The 24,579-nt window shown below is 38.8% G+C and overlaps 2 protein-coding genes across 2 annotated transcripts in view; one reads left to right on the top strand and one right to left on the bottom strand.

Annotated features, from left to right (window-relative positions):
• Positions 1-24,579, bottom strand: part of kcnk10a (potassium channel, subfamily K, member 10a) — a 74,782-nt gene that overhangs the window by 30,523 nt on the left and 19,680 nt on the right. The window contains exon 3 of the mRNA XM_023423772.1: positions 4,597-4,714. Within this exon, the coding sequence (XP_023279540.1) occupies positions 4,597-4,714 (118 nt within the window). The remainder of the gene's footprint in view (positions 1-4,596; positions 4,715-24,579) is intronic.
• On the top strand, positions 5,998-18,844 carry LOC147818106 (uncharacterized). Its single transcript, XM_087178641.1, has 7 exons — positions 5,998-6,195; positions 15,082-15,218; positions 17,116-17,395; positions 17,426-17,548; positions 17,635-17,818; positions 17,993-18,117; positions 18,521-18,844. Exons 1-7 carry the CDS (start codon positions 5,998-6,000, stop codon positions 18,842-18,844), a joined length of 1,371 nt encoding a protein of 456 aa, XP_087034767.1.

Raw genomic sequence — 24,579 nt, 5'->3', positions numbered from 1 at the left:
GTTATTGTTTAGAGCAGTGTTTTTCAAACTTTTTTGAGCCAATCGTTCATATTTCTATTCGCTCAGTGTGAAACCTGGGCCTGTTTGGATGAACACAGAGCTGATATCCTGGCAGGAATCAAAGAAAGACACACACGAAGCTCTTCCTCAACAGCTTTCAGTCTCTCTCTGTTTTTAGTTTTTATAGCAGTCAGGCTTGAAAAGCTCACCTCACACAGATATGTCGTGGAAAATGGGAGCAATGTCAAAATAGCTTTGCCAGAATGGGGAACTCCTTGGCAGTAGCCAACCAAAAACTATCCATAAGTAGATCAGCAAAGCTTAGCTTTAAACCACGATTTTGTCTCAATTCAGTTAATTCCTCCTGCTCCTGTAAAGTCGTCCTTTCCACCAACTGATGCTGAGCTATATGGGTCCCTAACCCAGTCAAGGCATTCAGTGGAGGCTGAAGAGAAATAAAATGACATCTTCTCCTCAAGAGTTTTTAAATGTTTAACTGTTATCTCACACAATGCAGCAGTGTTAACATCTTGCCATTGCTTGGTGAGTGTGAACATTTCAAGATTGCCACTTTCCACATGTTGTTGCCAGAGTTGCACCTTTGAACGGAATCCATTTATTTTAGCTGTACTTGTAAGCAGGTTTTCATTTTGGCCTTCATTCGTGTGTTCAGTTCATTCAGATGATGAAAAATATCTGCCAGGTATGCCAGCCTTGCACACCACACATCACTTGCAAGCAGCTTTGCGTAATCGGACCTCTCATTTGTCAGAAACACTTTAAGTTCCTCCAGCAGCTCATACACACAGACCAAGACCTTGCCGCGCGACAACCACCGTACTTCCGTATGAAACAGCAAGGCTTTATGCTCCGCTCCCATTTCCTCACACAAAGATGCAAATATGCGACTTTTCACAGGTCGTGACTTTACAAAGTTTACCATGCGCACAACATCCTCCAACACAGGAACTAGGTCTGCTGGTAAGGTCTTGGCCACAAGGGCGTCACGGTGTAAAAAAACAGTGCGTAACAATCACATCTGGGTTTCTTTCCTTCACTCTGCTTACAAAGCCTTTGGTGCGCCCAACCATGGCTGCAGCTCCATCAGTGCAGACACTCGTGAAGTTTTCCCACTTAAGTCCTCCTTGTTCAAGATATTCTGATGTGACCTGGAAATTTTCCCCTCCTGTTGTTTTTTCTGGCAATGCCTTGCAAAAAAGGAAGTTTTCTTTTATTGCGTCTCCATCCACAAAACGCACATTGGCCAAGAGTTGAGCATGTCCACTAATATCAGTAGACTCATCAAGTTGCAATGCAAATTTCTGACTGATACGGACCTTTTCCAAAACCACACTTTCGATGTCTGCAGAAATGTCCTCAATACGTCTGGAAATTGTGTTATCTGAGAGAGGGACTTTGGCTATTTCTTTAGCCGCTTCAGATCCGAGCATCTCATTTAAAATGGCTTTGCAGGCGGGAAGTATTAATGTCTCTGCCACAGTGTGCGACTTTTTTGACTTAGCTACAAGTTCAGCAATGTGGCAGGTTGCTTTAAGGGCTCTCTCATTTACCTTTGTGGTTTTTCTCATGAAAGTTGCCTGTTTCTCCATGTGTTCACGCAGGCGAACAAAATAGTCCGCATTCTTGTTTTGAAGCGAAGGGTGTTTCGTTTGGAGATGGCGTTTAAGCTTACTTCACCACACACCAAGCACAACAGAGTCGGTTTCATTGCATCCCCGGTGAAAGTAAATCCCAATGAAAGATAGCTTTCGCGGTATTGCCTCGCGCCAGAGACTTTGCTTGAGCTAACCGTCTTTGCTTTCTTTTGAGTTCCACTCATACTTGTGCCTTCATCTGGGCTGGAATTTTGTCCAGGGTCCAGTTCGGAGTTAGCATCTTTTGTTCAGAATGTTTTCCAGTTGTTGGATTTCTGCAGCCGTCACAATAGTGTTGGTCTCTGAGTCTCGAAAATATGTTTTTAATAGTCTGGTCCAGAAGATCAACTGACTGAGGACCATTTGGTCCTCTACATACGTCGTTAGTTTTCTCCAGTAATTACGTATTTCATTAAAACAGAACTAATGAACTTCCAACAGTCGATTACTGATCGAAAATAGTCCAATTTTCACCACGTCCTCTCCTCCCAGATTATCGTACATGTCATGGATGGCCTCGTGGATCTTCTTTACTGATTTCAACTCGTATAAAAGAGTCTGTGCCACGCTTTTGACTGTGTCGTCGTTCGCACGGATGTTGCACAGAGTGAACAGATGTTGAATAGCTGGAACGATTCGGGGGCTTACAGAGTAGCCGAGTGGAGATTGCACTTTCGCACGTTTGGCATGTATATGGTCATCTTCCTCTGCTTCTTTTTCTTCCTGACATGGGGGGCTGCGTAGTGCCTCCGAGATCCAGACGCGGTATCGCACATTTCAAAGCCCCCTGTCATTGGAAGTCAGCATAACTACAGCGGTGGAAGATTCCAATGTTTTATCCTCATCCAGCTGATACAATTACAGTTCTCCCATTTCGTACCTGAACACCTACCCCCAGCGCCTGAACATTCCGTAGGGTGCTAAAGACCATTCCTCACGCAGAGACTCGGGTGGAGGCATCTGGGTTCGACACAGACCACACACTTTTTCGTACATGTCGGGAACAATGTTCCCGCCGATGTTGTTGATGACGGATTCGGCCATTCTCAGACACGCTGAGCGGCATTTGTTTTTGTTTTTTTTTCTGTTGTCCCTGTTAGATTCTGACTCTTAAGGATTCGTAGTCAGCACATTCACCGCCCCCTTACTCTCACAAATGTTTAATATTAATCAGGAGATTAATGAGCCCACAACTGTGACTTCAAGAAAGCAGCCTACATCAGGAAAGAGGGACGAGAGGTGGCATGATTTAGTATTTACAGAAACAACAGCAAAATAATTGCATCCCCAGCCTTCCATAATCCTGGCCAACATCCAATCTCTGAGGAATAAAATGGACCAGTTACATGGGAGTAACAGTCATCTATGTGAATACAGGGATGCCTGTCTCACGACATTCATGGAAACATGGCTCACTGACTCGGACTCTGATACTTCCTTGGACATATATGGCTTCAGGGCAGTGAGGTAGGGACAGGGAGGGGTTGTATGTCTATACATCAATCGCAGATGGTGCAACACTTTTACCATGCAACGTCAGTTGTGTGTGCCAGATAGAGAGCTATTGTCCATGTCGCTGAGGCCCTTTTATCTCCTAAGGGAATTCCCTCAGCTGTTTGTCACTGTTGTTTACATTCATCCTAGGGCCAACACAGAAACAGCAGCAAACACCATCTTCAAAGTGGTGTAGACACTCCAGTCCACCTCCGATGATACCCCCTTTATTATAATGGGGGATTTTAATCACTGTAACCTTCAGAAAATGTTGAATTGTTTCTATCAATTTGTTAGTTGTCCCACACGCCACAATGAAACCCTGGACCACTGTTTTGGCTCCAGAAAAACGGCATATAAAGGATGAACTTAAAAAAAGGAGCTCAGGTTGGATATCAAAAAGGCTAAACTCAGGTACAAAGATAAAATTAGCTGAAGCTGAACTGAGCAGTAACAACTTAAAGGAAGCCTGGAATGGCATGTACTCTATGACTGGATATGATGACAAAGTGAATAGAAACATTGCCCTGGCTGGTTTTAATGCAGATGGTTGCTTTGGTTGTTGATACCACAAGTGTGCAAAAACAGTTTCGACCAGTTCCTATGGAAGCATTCTACAATTGCCCCTGTTTTAAAGACTGAAACAATAACATTTAATAACTCAAGGCCAATTGCAATAACATCATCCTTAATCATGAAGACACTCAAGATGCTGATTAAAAAAGGTATAGCAGGTGGAGAAATCCCTTGATCCCCTGCAGTTTGCATACAGGTCTGGCAGAAGTGTGGAGGATGCTACTATCACACTACTAAACTTTCTGGATCACCACTTTGAGCAGAGAACAGCTCAGGCCAGGCTGGTGTTTATAGATTTCTCCTGAGCTGTTAACACCATCCAGCCACATCTGTTAGTAGAAACGCTAATTCATCTTTTTAAACTGGATTTGAATCTAGTTGGCTGATTTTAGACTTCCTGACAGAAAGGTCTCAGTGTGTGAAGGTGAACCAGCTTTGTTCCCGCTGCTGTTTAGTTGTTAAATAGCAAATAGTATTTAACTTTAAGCTTATTTACATAGACTGCTTACTTGACTTTTGAACTTTGACCTTGATGATTGTGTGAGGGACAATAAAGACACTTTGAACTTTTGAGATCCTGGTTAAATAAAGAGGACATAAGTAGAGGAAATACCTGCAGTCATCAACTGTTATCTACATACATCTAATACTTGTGGACTTGTGGACTTTTGTAATTACAGAGATAATGTGGACCAGATTTCACTGATATAAAATAATAATGATACATATAATGAATTCTCCCCAGAAACTGGTTTAACTTAACTCATGCTTACCATCCATACTTAAATTATTTTAGAAAAGATACAGGTGTAATCACTGTTGATACATATCATTTCTCCAAAGACTGTGGATACAGCTGTAACCATGGTACCTATGGTTGTGATGACTGTTCCAGCAAAGAAGAAAGCACTGCCCAGATCCCAGTGGCTGGAGTTGTAGGAAGTGTCACCGATGGGATTCACTCCAGCATTCACAGCTTCCACAGAGTGCTGCAAGGAAAAGCAGAGACAGAGACACATGAGAAAAGCTTCATCCTGCTCTTGTTATATAGGACTGTCTTACTGTTATCTGGATTCAGCAGATTCCTCCTTAGTGTCTGCTGGGCTCTGAGGAGACAGGGTTCACCCCTAAATGCTATCAAATCATCTGTTTGCCGCTGGTGTTGATACTGCTGTAGTGTAGTTGTTTATAGTGTTAACTATTACTCAAATGTTGTGATCACACAAACAAATCCAGACACATTAAACACAAGGTTTAGACAGAACACCAGGAGCACCTGTCTGTACAGGATGATGTGAATAACTGAGCAGAAAATAGTACCATGGTTCAGCTTACACTGTAAGGGGGCACCAGTCCTCAGGGAGGACAACAATGAACTATTTCATTGATTAATGGGCTCAATCTCATATGAGAACCCTTGACTTTTCAATTCAATAGATCTCTAGTCTCTACTTCAAAATAACACAACAGTAAAATGACTGAGTGTAAAAAAAGAAATGTATTAATAGACTACAAACTACAAATGCTTAAATTTGATTTTACATGAGGTTTCACAGAAAATATTGTTTTTTCAAAAGGGTCATACATGACACAAAGAATTTCAAGAATGAAAACTCTTGCTACCAGGCATCAGCACATGATAGCATATCACCTAAATATGCCTCTATTTTTCAGACCCCACACACAAGCCTCAAGTGTTACCTCTGTCCAAGTTGCTACTCTGCCTCAAGTAGCAAAAGACTTCATAGAGACCAAGCGAGATAGCCAAAACATATACATTCCATCAAAAGTCTACATAGATTACACAGAATATGCAAATGGAGTGTTTGTTTCTATTGGCCAGGCAGGTGGACTTCCAAAATTCAGCAGGATTGAACATGTACAGCTTGTGAACAACTCTGTTTCCTTTCTTTGCAGGAACTACCAGTTCTGGTACAATGAGCATTTAAGATCATTTGAGCTGACATCACCAGATAAGTTGTCCACCAGCTGTCAGAACTAAATGACACAGTAAGTCTCACAGCATTCACAATCAATGGACTTTTGCTGTTAACACAGAAGAGATTTATTCTGATCAAAGGCTTAGAAGATTTAAAATGTGTTTACAGATAGGGGCCTATACAGCCTCTCAGAACTGTCTGGAGAAAAATTGATATTCACAGAAATGAACATCAAGTCCTGAATGCTTTCTTGCTTTTCTTTCTAACAATAGGACATCGCAGCTCAAAACTTCCTACTTCATGTCCATACCTCCACAGACATTGTGAGGAAGATGGCCTTATCCTCGCCTCCAGAATCTGTGAATAAGCTGAAGTCAATGATAAAAGAGAAGTTCAAGCTAGACTTCGACTTCTGTCTATCATACCAAGACCCAGACTTTGATGGGCAGCTATGTTCCCTTGTAGACATTGTGGAACTTCCACAGAAGACTGTGCTAAAAGCTATACGATCCGAGAGCGATGCCAGTTCAGTAGCGTCAGATGACACAATAATATTATCAATAATATAAGGGCTGAGAGATGGCCTCAAGATTTTCCAGTGCCCACTTTTTCCTAAGAGGTAGAACTGATACTTGGGAAGGGAAATCTTAAATATGTGAGAACAGGAAAGACTCTACAATTATCTAGGGGACAAAAGCATGACATCCTTGAAACCCTTGCGGCCAAAATGCATTCAATGCACTCAAATGATAAGGAAGTTTCAGAGGTAGCACAAACACAAGCATCCTTGTCTAAAAGAGCCAGGATCTTGGACAGGGTGGTATGGTTGGAAAAGTCTGAAGTTTAAGATGGGGAACTTCTGCACTAAATTGAGTCGGGCTGGGTTTCAGGAGTTAGCTGTAAATTCTGGGAATGGGGACAGAAACAACTCAGACAAACGATCTCCTCACACTAACATCAAAAGACCCCAGAGGACAGAAGTGAATTTCCTTACCAATTTCCCAAGATGTGAAAATGCTGCAAGCCTTGAACAACTGAGACTTCAAATTGTAGATGAAGTTAAGATGAGTGACAAAAATCTTGTCATGATTATGAAGTTAATGCAAACCACCTTTGCCTTGCGATGCAAAGAGATTATCAGTGATGACGATCCTGTTGTGAGATCCTGGAATGCTGGCCTGCCCTGAAAATCAGTCACAGGCTAAAATGTTTTCCTTAGTACACATATTTGAACAGATGTATTACATTTATTTCCTGTATGTGGCTCTTTCAGTGATAAAGTTTACTTAAATTGACATCATATGAGTTGGTAGAGTAAGGATTTGCATGTTTTCTGCTAAATCTGAGAGTCACTTAGTTTTGCAATATTGGTCTTTTTTTTCCAGAGCCACATATATACTATACACATGCACTCAGACTTAATCCCTCATTTTTTTGTGCAGATCTGTGCCGAGTTTCATAGAATCACCAACGTGAACCTGAAGAACCATTTCTATGACTGACATGCCCCTCGTCTTCAGAACCTTTTCAGGAAGAAAACTGCTTGCACGGGGAAAGAGTCTGAAGTTCTGGGTCAGCTCTTCAAGATTTATGACCTCCAGGTCATTTGGTTACACTTCTTGATTCCTGATAAATATAGCACAGTGGATTTTGGATTTATCTTTAGTTATATATATACTGTTATATTTCTAATTTTGTAAGGAAAAAACTCCCTTTAACAGGAAGAAACCTCCAACAGAACCAGGCTTAGGGTGGGGTGAGGGGGGGGTCTGCCTCGACTTGGATGGGTTTGATAGGAGAAAGGGGGTCGAGGAAGTGAGAGAGAGAGTGTCCATGAATAGCAGTATACAGTAAACTGATGATTTTTAATGGTAACAGAAAATAATAACAGTTATACCCATAGGAAATGGTGATACTGTGCAATACTAGTAGATAAATAAATTGATTAATTACAATAATCATAATAATAACGATGATTAATGAGTCTTAAATATCTAGGTAGGGAATGGTTCCTTTTCCACAGAATTCACTCTGATGTACCTCCATGTTTCTACAGGAGCATAATTTGCACTTGGACTTCCGTTACTCTAAGGGAATACCATAAAGCAATAAAAAGGAGTTTTTTGTTGTAGTTTTATTTATTTTGAAAACATTTTATAGATCTGTTTTTAAACTATTCTTGTTCAACTTGTTTGAATGTGTTACTGCTCAAATTGAATGATGGCGTGTTTACACTGCAGTTTCCATATCTCTGATGTTTATTTGTGCATAAGGCCAATACTGGTAGTGTGTTAAACATTAATATGATACCTTGACACTGCAAGGTATTTGATATGCAGACTTACCCATCTGGTTATTTCATCCATATACAGTGTCTCAATTGATTTTCTAGGCATTAATATTATTAGGATATATAATGAGTGACAAACCATTGGTAATCCACTCAGTTTAGGCCTTTTCACTATATTTGCAATACTGTTATATTTCTAATGTTGTAAGTGAAGTGTTCCTCTTTTATGGAAGTAATACAGGCAGGGCAATATCCAGACATTTTTGCAATAATTCTTACACTGAGGTAGATGTCTTAATATCTTTGTATTTATCAAACTATTTTTCACAAGGCTGTAAATTATTGAGCAAAATAGTTTACTGTAGTAGTTAATTTGTTACTTTTGGCATCAATGTACAAAAGTGCCAGGAATCAAAATCATTATATGTACTAGGAATTCATTGGTACAAAGCATGTCATACTATGTTGTTGGAAAGTGAGCATAATAATGCTCCAAGGTTAGGCATTATTTTGGCAAGGGGGTCCCTTGACATCTCATCACAAGATAAGTTAATGAAAATGGCATCTATGGTACTTACAGGTCTTCCCTCTGCAAACATGCCTACTTTAACATGCATGTTAATAACATTCAGTTTGGGTAAAAACAATGCAGTTTTTTGCATGCAAGTAATAATGTGTTACTTTTTAACCCCATACTGTAATGGTGTAATTGATTATTTCTGCATGGTGTTGCCTTAAAGGTATAAAGTGTAAGATCGTGCTACTTGATCCACCTCCACAGGGGGCAGCATTTCACTTCTATGCCCCTTTCCAGTTAATCATGTTGTTGTTGTTTTCCCCATGTTCCTTATAATTTATCATTTATATGTGCATTTATTGTTGATAGTTAAAATTGTTGATAGCACTGAAACAAATTATAAGTACAAGTAATACAAACAGTATGTTTTTATTTACATATACAAATTTGAAGGCTAGGAGATACTGCATGATACATGGGTGTCAGGCTACAGCAGCATGAGGAAGGGATGATGACATCATCATAAAGCAGAATCAGAAAATAAGGTACATTGCCAGGTAGGTTCTTGGTTTGGTGTTTGGTGCAGTATACAATAAACATATTAACAAGAAATAACAACAAAAAGGTAAAATACTGCAACAGTCAAAAAGATAAATATACAAAGACACACATATTGAAAAAAATAAAACTATGAAAAAACAGCAAAAATGTTGACAAAACTCCTGCTGAGCAGGATGTGCAAAAGATCACAGTATAAACAATATCTGCTCTGTCCAGGAATAATACTCCAAGGTGTTACTGTAATGTGGTTGTTGATTGATGAGATCAGATGCAGAAGATAAGTAAGTGCTGGTCCATCACTGGGGATGACTGGGCTGGAATTCTGGTCCTGATACAGACAAACATGTAATAGGACAATTTGTTTAGCTCATACAAGTTCTTTATATTCAAACACATTAGGTCTGTTGTGTGTGTATAATAAGTAGTAAGGGTGAATATGCTAAAATAAATACAGCATTAGGCAGTGGATCCTGAACCTGTTGGTTCTAGATCAAACAGTCTGTTTGTCTTAATTGTAAAAGAAAAGTTACTGACACATCTAGCTGGACAACAGCCGCAGGACCAGGCTTAATTCTATTACATTGGTAAAACGTCTGTCAACATCATCAATCATACATTTATGCAACTTGAAGTGTTTGTCACTACGGTTTGTTATATGTCATTTGACATATATGTCATTTGCACTAATGATACTTTTCGCTACAGACCAACATTAGATGCTACTCACCAGTCTAAAAGAAAAGTTGCAGCCCGGCATCAAATCGCATCTATTTACCCGGAGCTGTCTCTAGTGGTGGAAAAACACGCCAGGATTCATCCGTGTTTTGCTTCTTTGCCATTGAACGTGGTTTCTTGTTGGAGTGGTCCTTCAGGATGCAGATAAATATCTCTTTCTATGCGCTTCAGGCATCTCTGCATTTCTGTGATGCTAGTCGGCCCCTTTTTATTTATTCATTTTTATTCCCGAATTAGCGTAACTTCAAGCTTTGGAAGAAGCTCTTCTTCTTTATGGGACTGAGGGCAGAGTAGACGCTACGCTGACTCACACAGCATCTAGTGTCATAAAGTGGTATTACAACATGGCCCAGGACACAGCTAGTTTGTTAGCATGCTTATTTTAGTAGAGATCTCTGAAATACAATAGATCAAGATCTTGGTCAATTTTTTGAACATTTCAAACTCAAATTCTGGCCAGATCTGGCCCGACTTTAATCTCAGAATTCTGTCAGAATTCTGACTTTAATCTCAAAATTCTGAGAAAAAAAGAAAAAAGTCAGAATTTGAAAAAAAATAAATCATATTCCTGTTCCTCTCCTGTAGAGTCCTGTGGATCCAACTAGCCTAATTGTAGTCATGTGTACTCATCTAAGACCCAATTGTAGCTATTTCATTGTAGTGAGACCATTTATACTGTTATGAGACAATGAAATTATACAATGTAAACAAACACGTAAACAAAATCACGGGGAGCAACTGTTGAAAGTGTTGACTTGAAACTCTTATTTATTGCTTTTTGTTTTACTTATTACTCTTTTTATATAATATGTGTGCATGTGTATCTTCTTATATGTCTATACATATGTGTTTATAAAATATACCTACCTGTACATATGTCTTGAATAATCTTGAATATATGTGTACATCAGTGGCGGCTGCTGGTCTTATAATGAGGGGAAGCTCATTTTTCGGCCTACATCATAAAATGTGTCAGTTTATTTAAATGTAAATTCGCAGAGTGACAGAAGAGAGTCGCCAAACACAACGCTAGTTGTTTTTAACAAAGACAAAGTCGCTGAGGATCAGTAACGTCTCCAGATCAACTCCGAACAACGGAATTAAAAACTTGAAAACTGCTCCGGTGGATGCTTATACTTCAAGATCGCTGATTCGCTCATTTCGCTGTCAATCAAAAAGGGACTCAGCCTCAGACAGATCATCCAATCATCATGCAGAAGCTGAGCGTCCGAGCCAGCCCACTGTCCCATTGACCCCCAGAGACGCTGAGCGTCCGATGGGCAGGACAAAGCCCAGCATTTATCCAATGACCGTGTAGTTTCGCTGCAGTGGAACAACCCACGCTCTGCTTCCCCATTGAAGTCAGGAGACGCTCGGCGTCTACACTGTGTAAAGCGCTGTGGCGCTGCAGGGATGAAGGAGAAGAAGTCGTGTCGGTTACCTGTGATAAGGAGCTCAATCTGAACAAAACATAAACGCGTTCTAGCGCATATTTAGTCAATGAAATGTTCACACAACAGCACATATTTGACCACTTATTTGTTGACATTTTAGGGGAAGCTGAGCTTCCCTTGCAGTCTTAGAGCAATCGCCACTGGTGTACATATGTACTGTATGTGTAAACACTCTTCTTCTATGTGCGAATATAAGTATATAATATAATTCTAGAGCAATCCTGACTATATGCACAATACACACACACACACACACACATAGAGGAAGACGTTTACACATACATATGTACATATATATTCAAGATTATTCAAGAAATATGTGTATATACTGTATGTATGTGTAAACTCACATATATACATATAAAAATATGAGTGTGTGTATAGGGTATTCCTACCTGTAAATATTTCTAGTATAATATTGAATCTTTTTTTTAATTTGTTATTGTCATGTACAGAGATGATCCCACAGGCCATGGGACTGCTGCCACCTGGTGGACAAAAATTGAACCTGACACCTGGAAGTGAAGTCCTGTGGTGTGGCCCTGTCAAGAGTGGCGTGCCTATGGCTATTGTTGACTAATGTTGTAAATAGTTGTATATCTGAATTTTACCCTTACATGTCTTACACTAATTAAGAACCCCCTCACAATCAGGGAATGGAAGGCCTTGTAATACAGTTCAATGGTGTACATAAAATGTTTACACAATTTTTTTATTATCAATTATCATTATTATTATTAAGAATAACATAGTTATTAAATGGAAATCACCTATGGCCACACCTGATTTTGTTGTAAATAGTTGTATAAAGCTTGATTTTAACAAACATTGGCTTGGTACACCTTTTAAAATTTGTTATATTAAGGCAAAACCAAAACTATTCAAAATAGCCCATACACTTAATGTGTGCTTACTTTTATCTTGCATCTTACATCATGTGCTGTGGTACAGTGGATGTATGGACATCGGTTGAGGAAACTAAGGTCATCACATGACTCACTATAACAGGGTGAGGAGCCCTGGAGGGGAGATCATTGGTTTCAGCTGTACCTCAAGTTCTATTTCCCTTTAGTCTAAAGTATGACCCCTGTTGCTAACTGTTGTTAACCAATTAAATTTTAGAAGAAACATATAAGAAACACATCAGACAAAATAGAAACTAAAATGAGGCTGGAATGAGAATCTCAATTTTGTCTCCTAAACCATAGAAGAGCAAGCTTTGTGCAGAAAAAATTTACTCTGGGAAGTAAATGTACTTCATTACTTGCTATGAGTGCCTTTATGTTGTGGTCAACATGAGCCTGACAATAATATCAGATAGTATAAAAACTAGACACTACATTTTGAAACTGCACCACTTAATGAATGTATAACTGGCTGTCACCAGGGCATTAAAATTCTGGAAAGTTATGGAATGTAAAAGCATACATTCCAGACATAAGAAGTCTGGAATGAGGATGTCTTTACATACATTAACATACATTTAATCTGGAATCATGGAATTTTGTATTTTAGTAACTTTTGTACTCGCATATAAACTATTACATGGATGTAAATTCATTTTACAATCAATTAATTAAATACAGAAATAGAATACTTGGCATGGATGTAACTCGGTCTGTAGACTCTAACTTAGCGGCTACCAATAAATTATATGTAGTTTCAGTTATTTTGTTCTTAATGATTAAATAGTGTAAAAATAATGATAATGATCTACACTGCATAGCAGATTGATTTGCCAACTATGTAATGCCTGACTGAGGACTGATGTCTAGAGTCAGCTTCAACCAACAACAGCTATAAAAAGTGAACATTAGCTTGATCATGAATATTATTTGGTAGCCAATTACAAGGTGAAAGCGTGAGATCTTTATCTATCTGTGCTTGCATAATGTTGTACTTTTATAGAATGGCTATGCTGTCCTCTTAGCTTTTATTTTGAAATATTTACCTTTACTTCTGTGTGACCTGACTATTTTTCTTTATTCCTCAATTCAACAAGGAAAAAGAAAAAAAGGAATTTGCAAACACCAGAATTGGATCACTTCTTCTAATTCGATGTTCTCATTTTCTCATATTTGGTTGAAACAGAAACAGAGAATATATTGTTTTCTTGTTTTTGTTTTAAAACAATAAAGCAAAATGCCTGAAAGTACATGGACCACAATTACCCACTCATCTCTGTAACTGTGAGTCGACGAAAGCCGAGAGTGATTGCTTCGGGTATTATTTAATTTCTGACTGTGACTTTTCATTTCGAGAGTGAACTAAACTGACTGAACTTCTTTGTTTGAATTTTGTTTACTGGATCCTGGGAAACCCTGTAGAGGATATTTTGATTTATTGGATTCAACTGTGGCCACCGGGAAAACCCAGGGTGTGTTTTTTTCGATTTTCTTAAATATCATCTTTGAGTCTGTGTGCTGTGTGGTCCATTTAAAGAGAGTATTTTTATTTCACTGCTTCTGCAAACCATTATCACTGTGTGTGTTTGAGGTCATGTGACTGTAACAAACCTTTATAGGGTTTGTTCTTTCACAGACTTATTAATCAAACTGGACGAAACCGCTACACAGCATACAGAGAGATCTGTGACAGAACAAAAGACTAAAACTGAGTGAGAGTCATTATTATTGTGCGTCTATGTGGATAACAGCAAACAGGGAAATGCATTTGTTGAGCACAGAATAGAAAGACAGTCCCACTATACTGAGGATGATATAACATTGTATTGCAGTAACTATAGCAGTTTCTTAATTAGTGATTCTTAAAACAGGATCTATGCACTTTAAATGTACAATGAGATGGTAAAGCTGTTGTGTTCATCCTGTTACATAAGACTCTGGCTTCTTCTCGGTGTGCCCTGGATAGTGTATGATTTTGGCTGAAGTGCAGGGAGGGGGCACAGAGACCAGGATGATATCACACTCAGTGCCAGTCTGCTCTCCAAGTGTCCATCCTGGCAGATGGAGACTCAGTGTAATGAGCCCCACTCAGGGTGTGACAAATAGCTGTGTCCAGCTGAAGGACAAACACACAAGGACACAGCTGATCTGCCTCATCCAAACACTGAAAGTTACTAAGTGTAGTTTGAAGTCAGTTGGTATTTATTCAATACTGAATGACAAAATTTCTAGATATTACTTAGTAGTTACTCAGGTAATGCAAAAATAGGACCTCTAACCCTATCCCTACCAGCGATGCATTTTACAGCAGAGGTGTCCTATAAACCTTTATATTCCATGGATGGACAGGGCTGTTGAGCACAAAATTGGGCATAGTTTTTTGGCTGCTGTTTGTAGATTCTTCTAGCATAGTTGATTGCAAAAACGTATCTACAATGCGGCAATGTTAAGTATTTATACACCTTTTTGTTTTAGATTCAGGTGCATCTGTGTCACCTCTATCCACACCATCCATAATTGGTGGAAGTTTCCTGTCTGTGTCCAGCAGTAGCAGTGACTGTGAAGCAAGACCAGTCAAGCAAAAGAGAAGTGATGAAGAGGCATCCCAAAGTTCTTCAGCCAGAGATGTAAGTTCATTATCTAACTAGTTCCTTGCTTGTGATGTATTAGCGCTCATTGTACATCGCTTTGGATAAAAGCGTCTGCTAAATGAAATTGTAGAATCTGATTTAGATTAACAGATTATATTGATTTTGATTAATTTCATGCATTTATTTTTAAATTGCCATTGTGCAAACTAAAAGGTCAAAAACTTGATGCTGTGCTCCTCCAAAAATGGATTTTTCTTTAGAATCTGGTTTGTCTTAATCACTCCAGTCCTACCATCATCCTGACGTCTGAAATTACTTTGCTGCTCTTGTCTTGCATTAACACTGCTGTTATGATCCATTTAGCTGATCAAGCAGATTCTACAGACAAAACCAGGAGGGACAACAGTGCTTGAGGAATATGAAGCGACAGGGACTCTCAGTGACAGTAGAAGAAGGCAGATGATTAACATTCTTGCAGGACATATGGTTGAGACAGAAGGGTAAGTTTAAAATACAAGAGTTAGGTAGTTAACAGCTATTAAACTTATTTTGTTTTTAAACGATTGTGAATAACTATTTAGGTACGGTAGGGCCTGATTACTGATGTTTTTTTCCCAGTAATAAATTGTGAAAGGGTTAGAGTTTATGCTAGTTTTTTGGACCGCCCTTAATATTCCAGAAATCTGGCCATATACTGTAGAACAACTGCCATATTTTAAATAACCTTTATAGTAGCTTTTAAACAGCAATAATAAAAAATAAATAAAGCTGCAAGCAGCGTTGGGCGGGACCTCGGACCCTTACGCACGTCGCATGTTCATCTGCCGGTCAATTACATATCGGCACTGACATTATTTTTTTTCTTTTTCTTTTTGCTTGAGTGAGATTGGAGAAAAGGCAGCAATTATAGTAATACGAAACATTACTTAAGTAATAGTATTATTCCACCCTTATAAATCACCGATGCGTAATTGGTATAGCTGGGTAAACAAACAAGAACCAACTTTATTTTTTCTTCTTCTAATTTCAAACCAATGTGAATTATTTCAGCCTAATGACATGCAATTTCTATTAATTGTTTGTCCTTTTTAATCCTGAATGCCACAGCTACATCAAAATGTGGATAAAAACACAAAAAAGCTGTAATTGAACAGAACTGAGGCTTTGTGGAAATATTTTTTGTCACTTTCAAATTATAAAAAGTATAATTGGTTACATCTGACACAGACAAAGCAAAGTGTAGAGAAAGTTAAAGAGCGCTAATTTACTAGAACCTCAAGAAGTAGCAATACTATTTATTTTTTTTCAGTTTTGAAATGACATATTTTTGTCTAACCCAGGCATATATCTCTATTACAGATAACAAAGAAGTACAGAATAATCATGTTAACCTTATGAAATAAAATGAACATTCTGCTCATATGTGACTCAGGCACATCACAAAGTGTATTTCACTGAATAGTTTAAATGGATAGTTCAACATTTTGGCAAATTTGCTCATTGCAAAAATAATCAAATAATGCATTCCAACAACTCAAACACTCGTATGGACAGGTTATGACTGTTCACCACGCTATGAAAACATAACGTAACAAACACCTGGAACTACTTCCTGTATGAACTACTGGGCAGAGTGATACAGTGCTTCTCAGTATTTACCTCAAAATTTTCTCTCTCGTAACGTGATGTTATTTTTACATAGTGTGGTGAATATGCAAGCCATGAAGTGTCCATAAGAGTGTTTTGGAATTGTTGGGGTGCTGTGTTTTTGTTTTGAGGGAAAGAGGGGCTGTACAGTCTGCTTCAACTCTGTGTGCTACAGTTAGCACTCCATCTCTGCTTTGTAAGTATTGGAAAGCTAATCAAAGGTAATGAACCTACTTGTATAATTACATCAATTACGGCAATGTGCGAATTTGCCAAAATGTTGAACTATCACTTTAAGATGCAATCAAACTCTGCACTACTGCTGCTCTTATGCATAAAAAAATCCTTATTCTAAAACATTTGTTTTAAAACACAGCATTAGCAGTTTTATTTTTCTCCCTTGTTTTTCTCATATCTTGGTGGTAAAATCCTGTCTAATTCATGGCTTTTGTTTTTCACTAACTTTTTGTCAGGTCCCGTCAAGTTTAGTTTTTTCCACTTCCTGTTTTATTTCATTTGGATCTCCTCACTTCCTGCCTTCACCTGTGTCTCATTATCCCCTCTCCTGTGTGTATTTATACCCCTCCTCTCCCAGTGTGTCTTTGTCAGATCGTCTGCGTGTTTTGTCCCAGCGTTCCGGCTCAGTTTCCCTGTGTTTTGATCCCTCGTGTATTCCCTAAGATTCCGATTCCTGGTTCCTGTCTTTTGCCTAACGATTTTGTACTTCTGCCTGGTTTGACTGACTTCCTGTGTACCGACCCCTTTTTCTGGAATAAACTGTCTACTGCTAAGCGTCTGCCTCAGCTCTGCTTTTTGGGTCCACTGCCTGTCTGCTCGGTTCGTGACACTTTTGTCTGTCTTTGGTCAGGAACATTTATATGACAGCATAAATAGCACTGGATTTCTGGCATGGCGGCTCAAGACCGTTCAGAGGAACACAAAACTTCCATTCAAGGAAACAAAAATGCAGACAGTAGGAGGTGGTGGTCCAGGACAAAAGAGGGAGCTGCCTCAGATTGGTGGTCAGTTGGATGAGGAGCGTTGATGAGCCACATCACTGAAAGAGAATAATCCGCAGAAGATGAAGGACACCTTTGACTATAGACAGCACCTCATCCACAATCCTGATGAGTCAGATAACATACTCTCAGTGTTTCCAAGGCTGCTGGACACTAAAGGGCTGGTAAGTATTAGACATTTAAGTGCAACATGTGATTTGAAAAATGTAAATTTAAGAAAACATGTTCTTTCATTTCTCTGCCACTGCAGATAAGTCAAGATTTCAACCTCATTTTTGGACCAGAAACAGCCGACAAACTGCTTGAAAAGTGGCATCCATCCTTCAAAAGGAAGGTGATCAAAGAAGCTGTGAGCCTTACAACCACCCCAGTCATCCACAGTTTGCTGAGGTCTCCCAGGAATCAGAACAATGATGAAGCCTCTGACTGCCCAGGTAACATGTGGAATTTGAATGCATTGTCATTCACAAACTTATATACATGTGCTTAATGAGGAGTTTTTGTTATCTAAAGTGGGATTGTATGATGTAATTCTCCATAGTTTTGAAATGAAAGAAACATGATTTGACAAATTATACTAATACACAAGTTTTTTTCTCTTTCTACAGAGTGGGACAGTGACATGGCATCTCTCTTGTTACTCCTGCATATCCTGCCACCTCAGCCCTCTAAAAAGAGAAGACAAAAGATCGGTGCAGCTCAGGCCATGGACCATCGAGTTGTGTTTCACAAGGTAAGTCATGCTTCACATTGTCATGAAAAACGGTAGAATTTTTAAATCATTTTCTAGGCCTGGAAAAGTCATGCAGAAAAGTAAAATCAAAATGTTTTGGAAAATTGATAGAATTTTGTTGTCTGTAATGTAATTAGCATATCTTACATTAATCATGGGCACAGAGCTCTGTTTCTCCTAAAATCTTCTCCAGGACATATAAATCTTCTTTAGGACTTCAAAAACTTTCTCCAGGTTATGGATATTGTATTATGGGTGAAAAGCTTGAAAAGTTTTGAAATTTTGTCTGTGAAAATGTGTGGAAACCCTGGTTAGTGCAGATCTGATTGTGATTAGAAGCGTGGAAACATGGCACAGAATAAGACAATACTACAATTCAACCTGACATGTAGTTTCTCCACAGTCATGCCGGAGCCTTGAACAACACTTGGAGAGCCAGGAAGAAACTTGCCAGCCATACCTTCTTGCCGCTGGAACCAGCAAGCAGTCCATCAACACTTACTACGTTGTGATCGACAAGAAGCTCATCCCCTGCCAGGGAACCACGTCATTGGCAGCGTTTGATGAACTCTTCAAAGTGCACTTCGTTTTCAGTGTAGATTACGATGATGCTCTCAGCAACATGTACAGTTTTCTCCAGACAACTGTCTATAATATTGATGTTGACACCACTAAAGAGAGTCCAAAGGTGAAGGAGCTAAGAGCCAAGTTTATGAACAGGAGCTAAGAGCCATGTTCATAAACAGTGTATGCACATTTGTATTTGCACAATGCACTTGGTGCACTTCAGCACTTTTTTCCCCTTTTGTTTGTTTTGGTTGAAAGTCTAATTTCTTAGACTATAAGATTTGTGTTGTCAAGAGACAAGCTCCCTAAAAATATGTATAGGTGTCATATTTGTAGGTCCATGCACAATGCACTCAGTGCATTAATTCAGCACCTCAGCAAGTTTTTTCATGGGTTATATCCATGCGAGAAATTGGTTTTTATTTGTGCCCAAGAAGGATGTTCATTGCAGATTAACAGTTATGCAGGTTTTAGAAAGCCTTAAATGGCTCTCATAGTTCTTTTAACACAAGTAATGATTTACAAACACCACATCAGTCAGATTTAGATGAACAGAGCTCACAAGAAGATGCATTTGGCATGATTCCAGATATAACTAATCAACCATCAACATCCCAAATGTCAAATCAACCTTCAACATCCCAAATGTCAAAAGATAAGACAAAAGATATGTGTGCTTCAATCACAGCAAAGTTACAAGGCAGTGGTGTCGCTAACAATGTTTTCTTATCAGTTATTGAAAGCATGGAGGTGTATGTCAATGATGCTCGTGCAAATCTTAAAGAACAAGTGTAAAGTGCAGTGCCTGCTCATAATCCCAGTAGAAGTGCAGTGGAAGAGGTTTCTGACAATGCTTTCATTTTCAATGCTGACTTAAACATAAATTCTAAATGGACAAAGTATTTTAGTGAAAAATGGGGTGTTGTTGAACCACTTGAAATTCATTTAGGAGTGAGATATGACTCGAAGAGAAACAAAATATCTGCATATATGAACAGGTTCCAGTAAATGACACTTTCATTTACATACCACTGTTAAAAACATTGGAGTTCATTTTCAAGAATAAAGTAGTTGGCAGTCAAATTAATAAGTGTGCCACTGTCGTTAGCTTATATCAGGATTTCTGTGACGGAAAGTACTATCAAAATCACCCATTATATTCAAAATCAAAGGTTCATTACAAATTCAAGTGTATTATGATGACTTCGAAACATCGAACCCACTAGGATCGAAACAAGGCATTCATAAGCTTGGATATTATATTATGCATGATATCTTAGAAGGTGTAGGACAATATGAGATTTGTATATGCATTCAACTATGGATTCATGGATAAAAAAAATCGACCAACAGGCGTAAACATCTTCTCTACTGGCAATGGTATTGGGCTTAATGCCAGTCAAACATTGTGCCTTATTCGGAACTTCTCACTCATCTTTGGAGATATTGTACCAGAAGGTGACAGACACTGGCATTTGTTGTTACTGTTGTTGCATATTGTGAACATAGTGTTTTCACCTTGTATTACAGAGGGAATGACTGTGTTTTTGAAACATCTAATTGAAGAGCACCACAGATTATTTACAGTTTTATATCCTCAGAATAATTTAATCCCAAAACATCACTTCATGATCCATTATCCTGAATGTATATGCCAGATTGGTCCATTAGTACACGTTTGGAGTATGAGGTATGAGGCAAAACACAAATTCTTTAAATCCAGTTTAAAACATTTCAAGAACATAACTAAGACACTTGCCAAGAAACACCAAATAGCTGTTGCCTATCACTGGGAATCACTTTCTGCTAAAGGTATTGAATCTGGACCTGTGTCATCTAAAATACTGACTGATGTTGAACATGGTGATGTGATTGCAGATTATTTTCAGATTGATATTTCAAGTGAAATAAGTGTTACAACTTAAACAACATGGCTTGCACAGATTTTGTCAATGAGATGCCAGTGCTAAATAAGATTCTTTGCATCTGTCTTAAAGGTGACATTTATTTTTTATTATCTGAAATGGAGACTGAAATTGTAGAACATTTCCATGCCTTTCATGTTGTTGACACGGTGCATAATGTTTCAGTTGTCAGACCTGATGACTTGAGATACTTCAAACCCTTTGATATCCAAATGTCTTATGGTGTAGATTCTAACTTTTATGTTGTGCCAGACAGTTGCATTATTTAAGTTAATGGAAAATAAATATTTTTGATGCAGTCATTTTTGGAGGGATTATTTCATGTACATTTTAACTGTTAATACCAGTGGTCCATATATGCTGTATCAGCAGCACAGTAAATACTAGTTAAGTATACATTTTACATCAGTGTTACTGGTCATAACATTACTGATCAATAACATCATAGTGTTGATTAAAATAAACTGGTGTTAATATTTTACACTTGGTTTGTGAAGCAACACTGTATCCATATTGGTGTAACACTACTGTAGTGTTAATTCATCTAAAACTATCCATATTGGTGTCAATATTTTATACTATTACAGTGTTTAAAGTAAGACTGTTGTTGTGCTAATTAATTTAAATGTATTCATTTGGGTGTTAATATTTTACACCATCAGAGTTTGTTAAGTAACACTGTGATAGTGTTAATAATCTCAACACTATTAAAAGTGTTAATTTAACTCTGAACCAGTGGTTCCCATATAAACACTGGGTCACTGCTAATTTTAACTGTGAGGGAGTTAAATTAGCGATTTCAAATTTGCAGTGTGCGACATAACGTGCCCACCGTTCGCTGCGTCCCATCCCGGACCGGATGGAAATATTATTATGCGTTTTCTCAGATGGAAGGACAGAAATGAAGAGATGAAAGCAGTGTCTGTTAAAGGCAAACTGACATGGGAAGGAAAACAACTTTTCAGGACTTTCAGGACTTTCTCACTGTTTGTGGGAATGTGTAACCCAGGTTACTAGGCCCTTATTAGAAGTCCAGTTACCAGTTATTAGTGAAATAAATAAATTCATATTTTTATGTGGCAGATGAATAAATAGGATAAATGATTTAAAATCTTGAATATGTTAATGAATAGGAAAAAATATTAATGTACACAAATTTCATTTATATCTGTCAAAAAGGGTGTTTTATTTCATTTCAAAGTGTGGTGAATGTGCCACTCAAAATCTACAAGGTTTACATGATGTAACTTAACCAATCAGACGCCGTCAGGGTGTACGTGTCATCGTGTTTTTTTTTTTTATCTCTTGCTCTCGGCCGGACTGCGTTGAGGCGGCTACATGCTGACTTTTTGCTGCAGATATTTTTTGTGCAAGATATTTCGTCATATCCCTGCTTTAATTGGCGCAGAGAGTCAAATCTTTTTTTTTCCTTGCTGTGGATTGATTAGCGGACCGTGTATTCTGCAAAGGAAACGTGGGAAACCGTGAGTTGTTTATTAGCAGCCGTGGCGCTAGCTCAAACTATTAGCCACATGAACCTTGCTAAATTTCATTAGTGAAAAAATATACATTGTTGAACTTCCGTGTCCCTGCTTCTTCTAAAGTGAAATCCGGACTGATGAGAGCCGTGTGATCTGCATTTGTGCCGGAGGATGTGTGTGTATATATGATGGTTGAGCCTCTGGTGAGTAAACTTTACTGACATTAGTCTCATCAATGGAGTAAAATGTGCATATACTAGTGTTAATGTTAACAAAATATTTATTTCATGTATGTTGTGTTTGTTTGTACTGGCCCTCGTTGAGAAAGCAGTCCGACGTGAAATGGTTAGCCTGCTGCAACACTTTAGGAGGACATTTCCATCAAAAATAAAATAAAATAAATCCACTGGGTCTTCAGATCCTCAGACATAGGGGGTAAAAAGACTTCTGTGTTGGTTTGTACAGTCAACAAGCGAGCAACTAGCGTGCATCGCTCGTACCTTCGACACAGTTTTATCGGAGCCGTGATTCAAGGGAATAAACGATAGTGGCTGCAAGGCAGACTCAGTAGGCGGAACACACACCTAGCTTGGGGAGTGTCACCCACCTGGGGGGAGGTGTCATCTCCCCTCATGACGACATCAAGGGAAAATCTCCAATTGGCCTGTGTGAGCACACATTTTCTGAAAGGTGGCTCAAGCAAAAGACTAGGATAGACTTTTCTCATGTTTGGGGGGTCTGTAGACAGGCCAGGGACACATATTACTGATAGAAAACCATGGAAATGCACCATGCATTTTGTATAATATGTCCCCTTTAAACTGCTGGAGGAAGCTCTTGTTCTACACGCTACACTGACTAACACAGCAACTAGTGTCACTATGTGGTATTACAACATGGTGCGGGATGCAGCTAGTTGGTTAGCATGCTCATTTCAGTAGATATCTATAAAATAAAATAGATGGAGGTATTTGGTTATGACATCATCACTGTCGCTCCTTCACATACTATTGGTAGTGTTCCTTTTTTGAACATTTTAAACAAATTCTGGCAAGATCTTACACTTTGCACCTTTAACTTCATCTGTCCACAGCACCTGTCTCCACAAACACTCTGGCTCATCAATATGTTGTACTGTAGACTTCAGACGTTGACTTTTGTGATGAGGTTGCAGGTAAGGTTTCCTCCTGATGAATCTTCCATGTAGAGGGTTAGGGTTGTTGTGGATCAACACTGCACACCTGAACCTTCTTGCAGCTTGTCAGTAGTCATATGGAGGGTTTTCATTCTGGAGCCTTTCAGCTCAGCAGATCTGCAGTTTTCTTGGTCTTCCAAATCTAGTCTTGACTTCCACAGGTCCCTTTCCTTGCATTTCTTATTTACTTTAGCATACAACAAATACACAGCATGTATGTCTCCTCAGAGGCAGAGTGATGGGTCAGAGTAGATAGTGAGTTAGTGACTTATTTCCTAAAGTATTTTACAGCACCAGATTATATGGTAGCTGCAGTATTAAATTTTCTTTGGTCTACAGTCGGAGAGGGGGAGCACCATTTAGACAACCAATACATATACTTCTGAAAACAGTCATTATCAGTGTAGTGTTCCTAACCACACCCACTTCATATAGAGCAAACCAAAGTCAAATTAATAATGCAACACTTAAACAAAACCATCGCAAAAGTTCTGTTATTCAGCTATAACTTGACCTGCTTAAACAGTGGAGTATATTAAGTATACTTTTCAATGAACTGCGTACACCGTTTTACATGTTTACAAGTCCAGGACAATTATGCGTTTTCCGGCATTAACCTTGTCAGGTAAGACACAGCTTGTTGCCTGCAGTGAGGTGTGCTGTGTGATGCATTCTGCCTATTGTGATCAGCTTTCATCAGATTGAGTACTGAGGGTTTTCGTTGAGGTGATATCTGATTGGTCAGTACTCTTGTCCTCCTCCAGCTGTGTGTGGTGTGGTGTCATCTGTCAGTATCAGCTGGCTCGATGATAACTTCTGGTTTTCATTCTTCTGGATTCCTCAATGCAGGTGACATCGGCTTGGCTGACCTGTCGTGGTATATGCTCTGTCAATGGACATGGCATGACCACCACTGCCTATTCTAAAAGTTATTTGGCAAATCTGCACAGCTCTCAACAAGGCTGTTGCTTTGGGGATAATGTGGACTGATGGTGATATGGGTGATGATATGGGTAAACCCTGATATGCTAGCAAAGATTTCAAACTCTGAATTTGCGCTTTCTGCCGTTAGCCAATATAACAGTCTCCAGAATGGCGTGTCTGGCAAAGGCTGCTTTCAGATTGTGCATCACATCAGAGGCTGTTGTATTGTGAAGATCAAAATATCTGCCGGATACAGTTGAGAACCAGTTCTAAATTTTCAGAAACACCAGAATTGTACACCTCAAGTTCCTTTTATCGATGCCTGCATGTTTTCCAGAGCAAGGTGAAGTCTGAAATGTTAAGAATAGGA

This window comes from Seriola lalandi, unplaced genomic scaffold, assembly GCF_002814215.2.
Source record: "Seriola lalandi dorsalis isolate HSWRI2012SDOR001 ecotype SW California unplaced genomic scaffold, Sedor1 jcf7180002054693, whole genome shotgun sequence".
Taxonomy (NCBI): domain Eukaryota; kingdom Metazoa; phylum Chordata; class Actinopteri; order Carangiformes; family Carangidae; genus Seriola; species Seriola lalandi.
This window is presented reverse-complemented; position numbering and strand designations above follow the sequence as displayed.

Excerpts from the sequence above, each read along its gene's own strand:
- LOC147818106 (XM_087178641.1), top strand. The coding sequence starts at position 5,998 with ATGGCCTTATCCTCGCCTCCAGAATCTGTGAATAAGCTGAAGTCAATG. Across the intron at positions 15,219-17,115 it reads CATATGGTTGAGACAGAAGG|TGTACCGACCCCTTTTTCTG; the intron begins GTAAGTTTAAAA and ends ACTGACTTCCTG. Across the intron at positions 18,118-18,520 it reads ATCGAGTTGTGTTTCACAAG|TCATGCCGGAGCCTTGAACA; the intron begins GTAAGTCATGCT and ends GTTTCTCCACAG.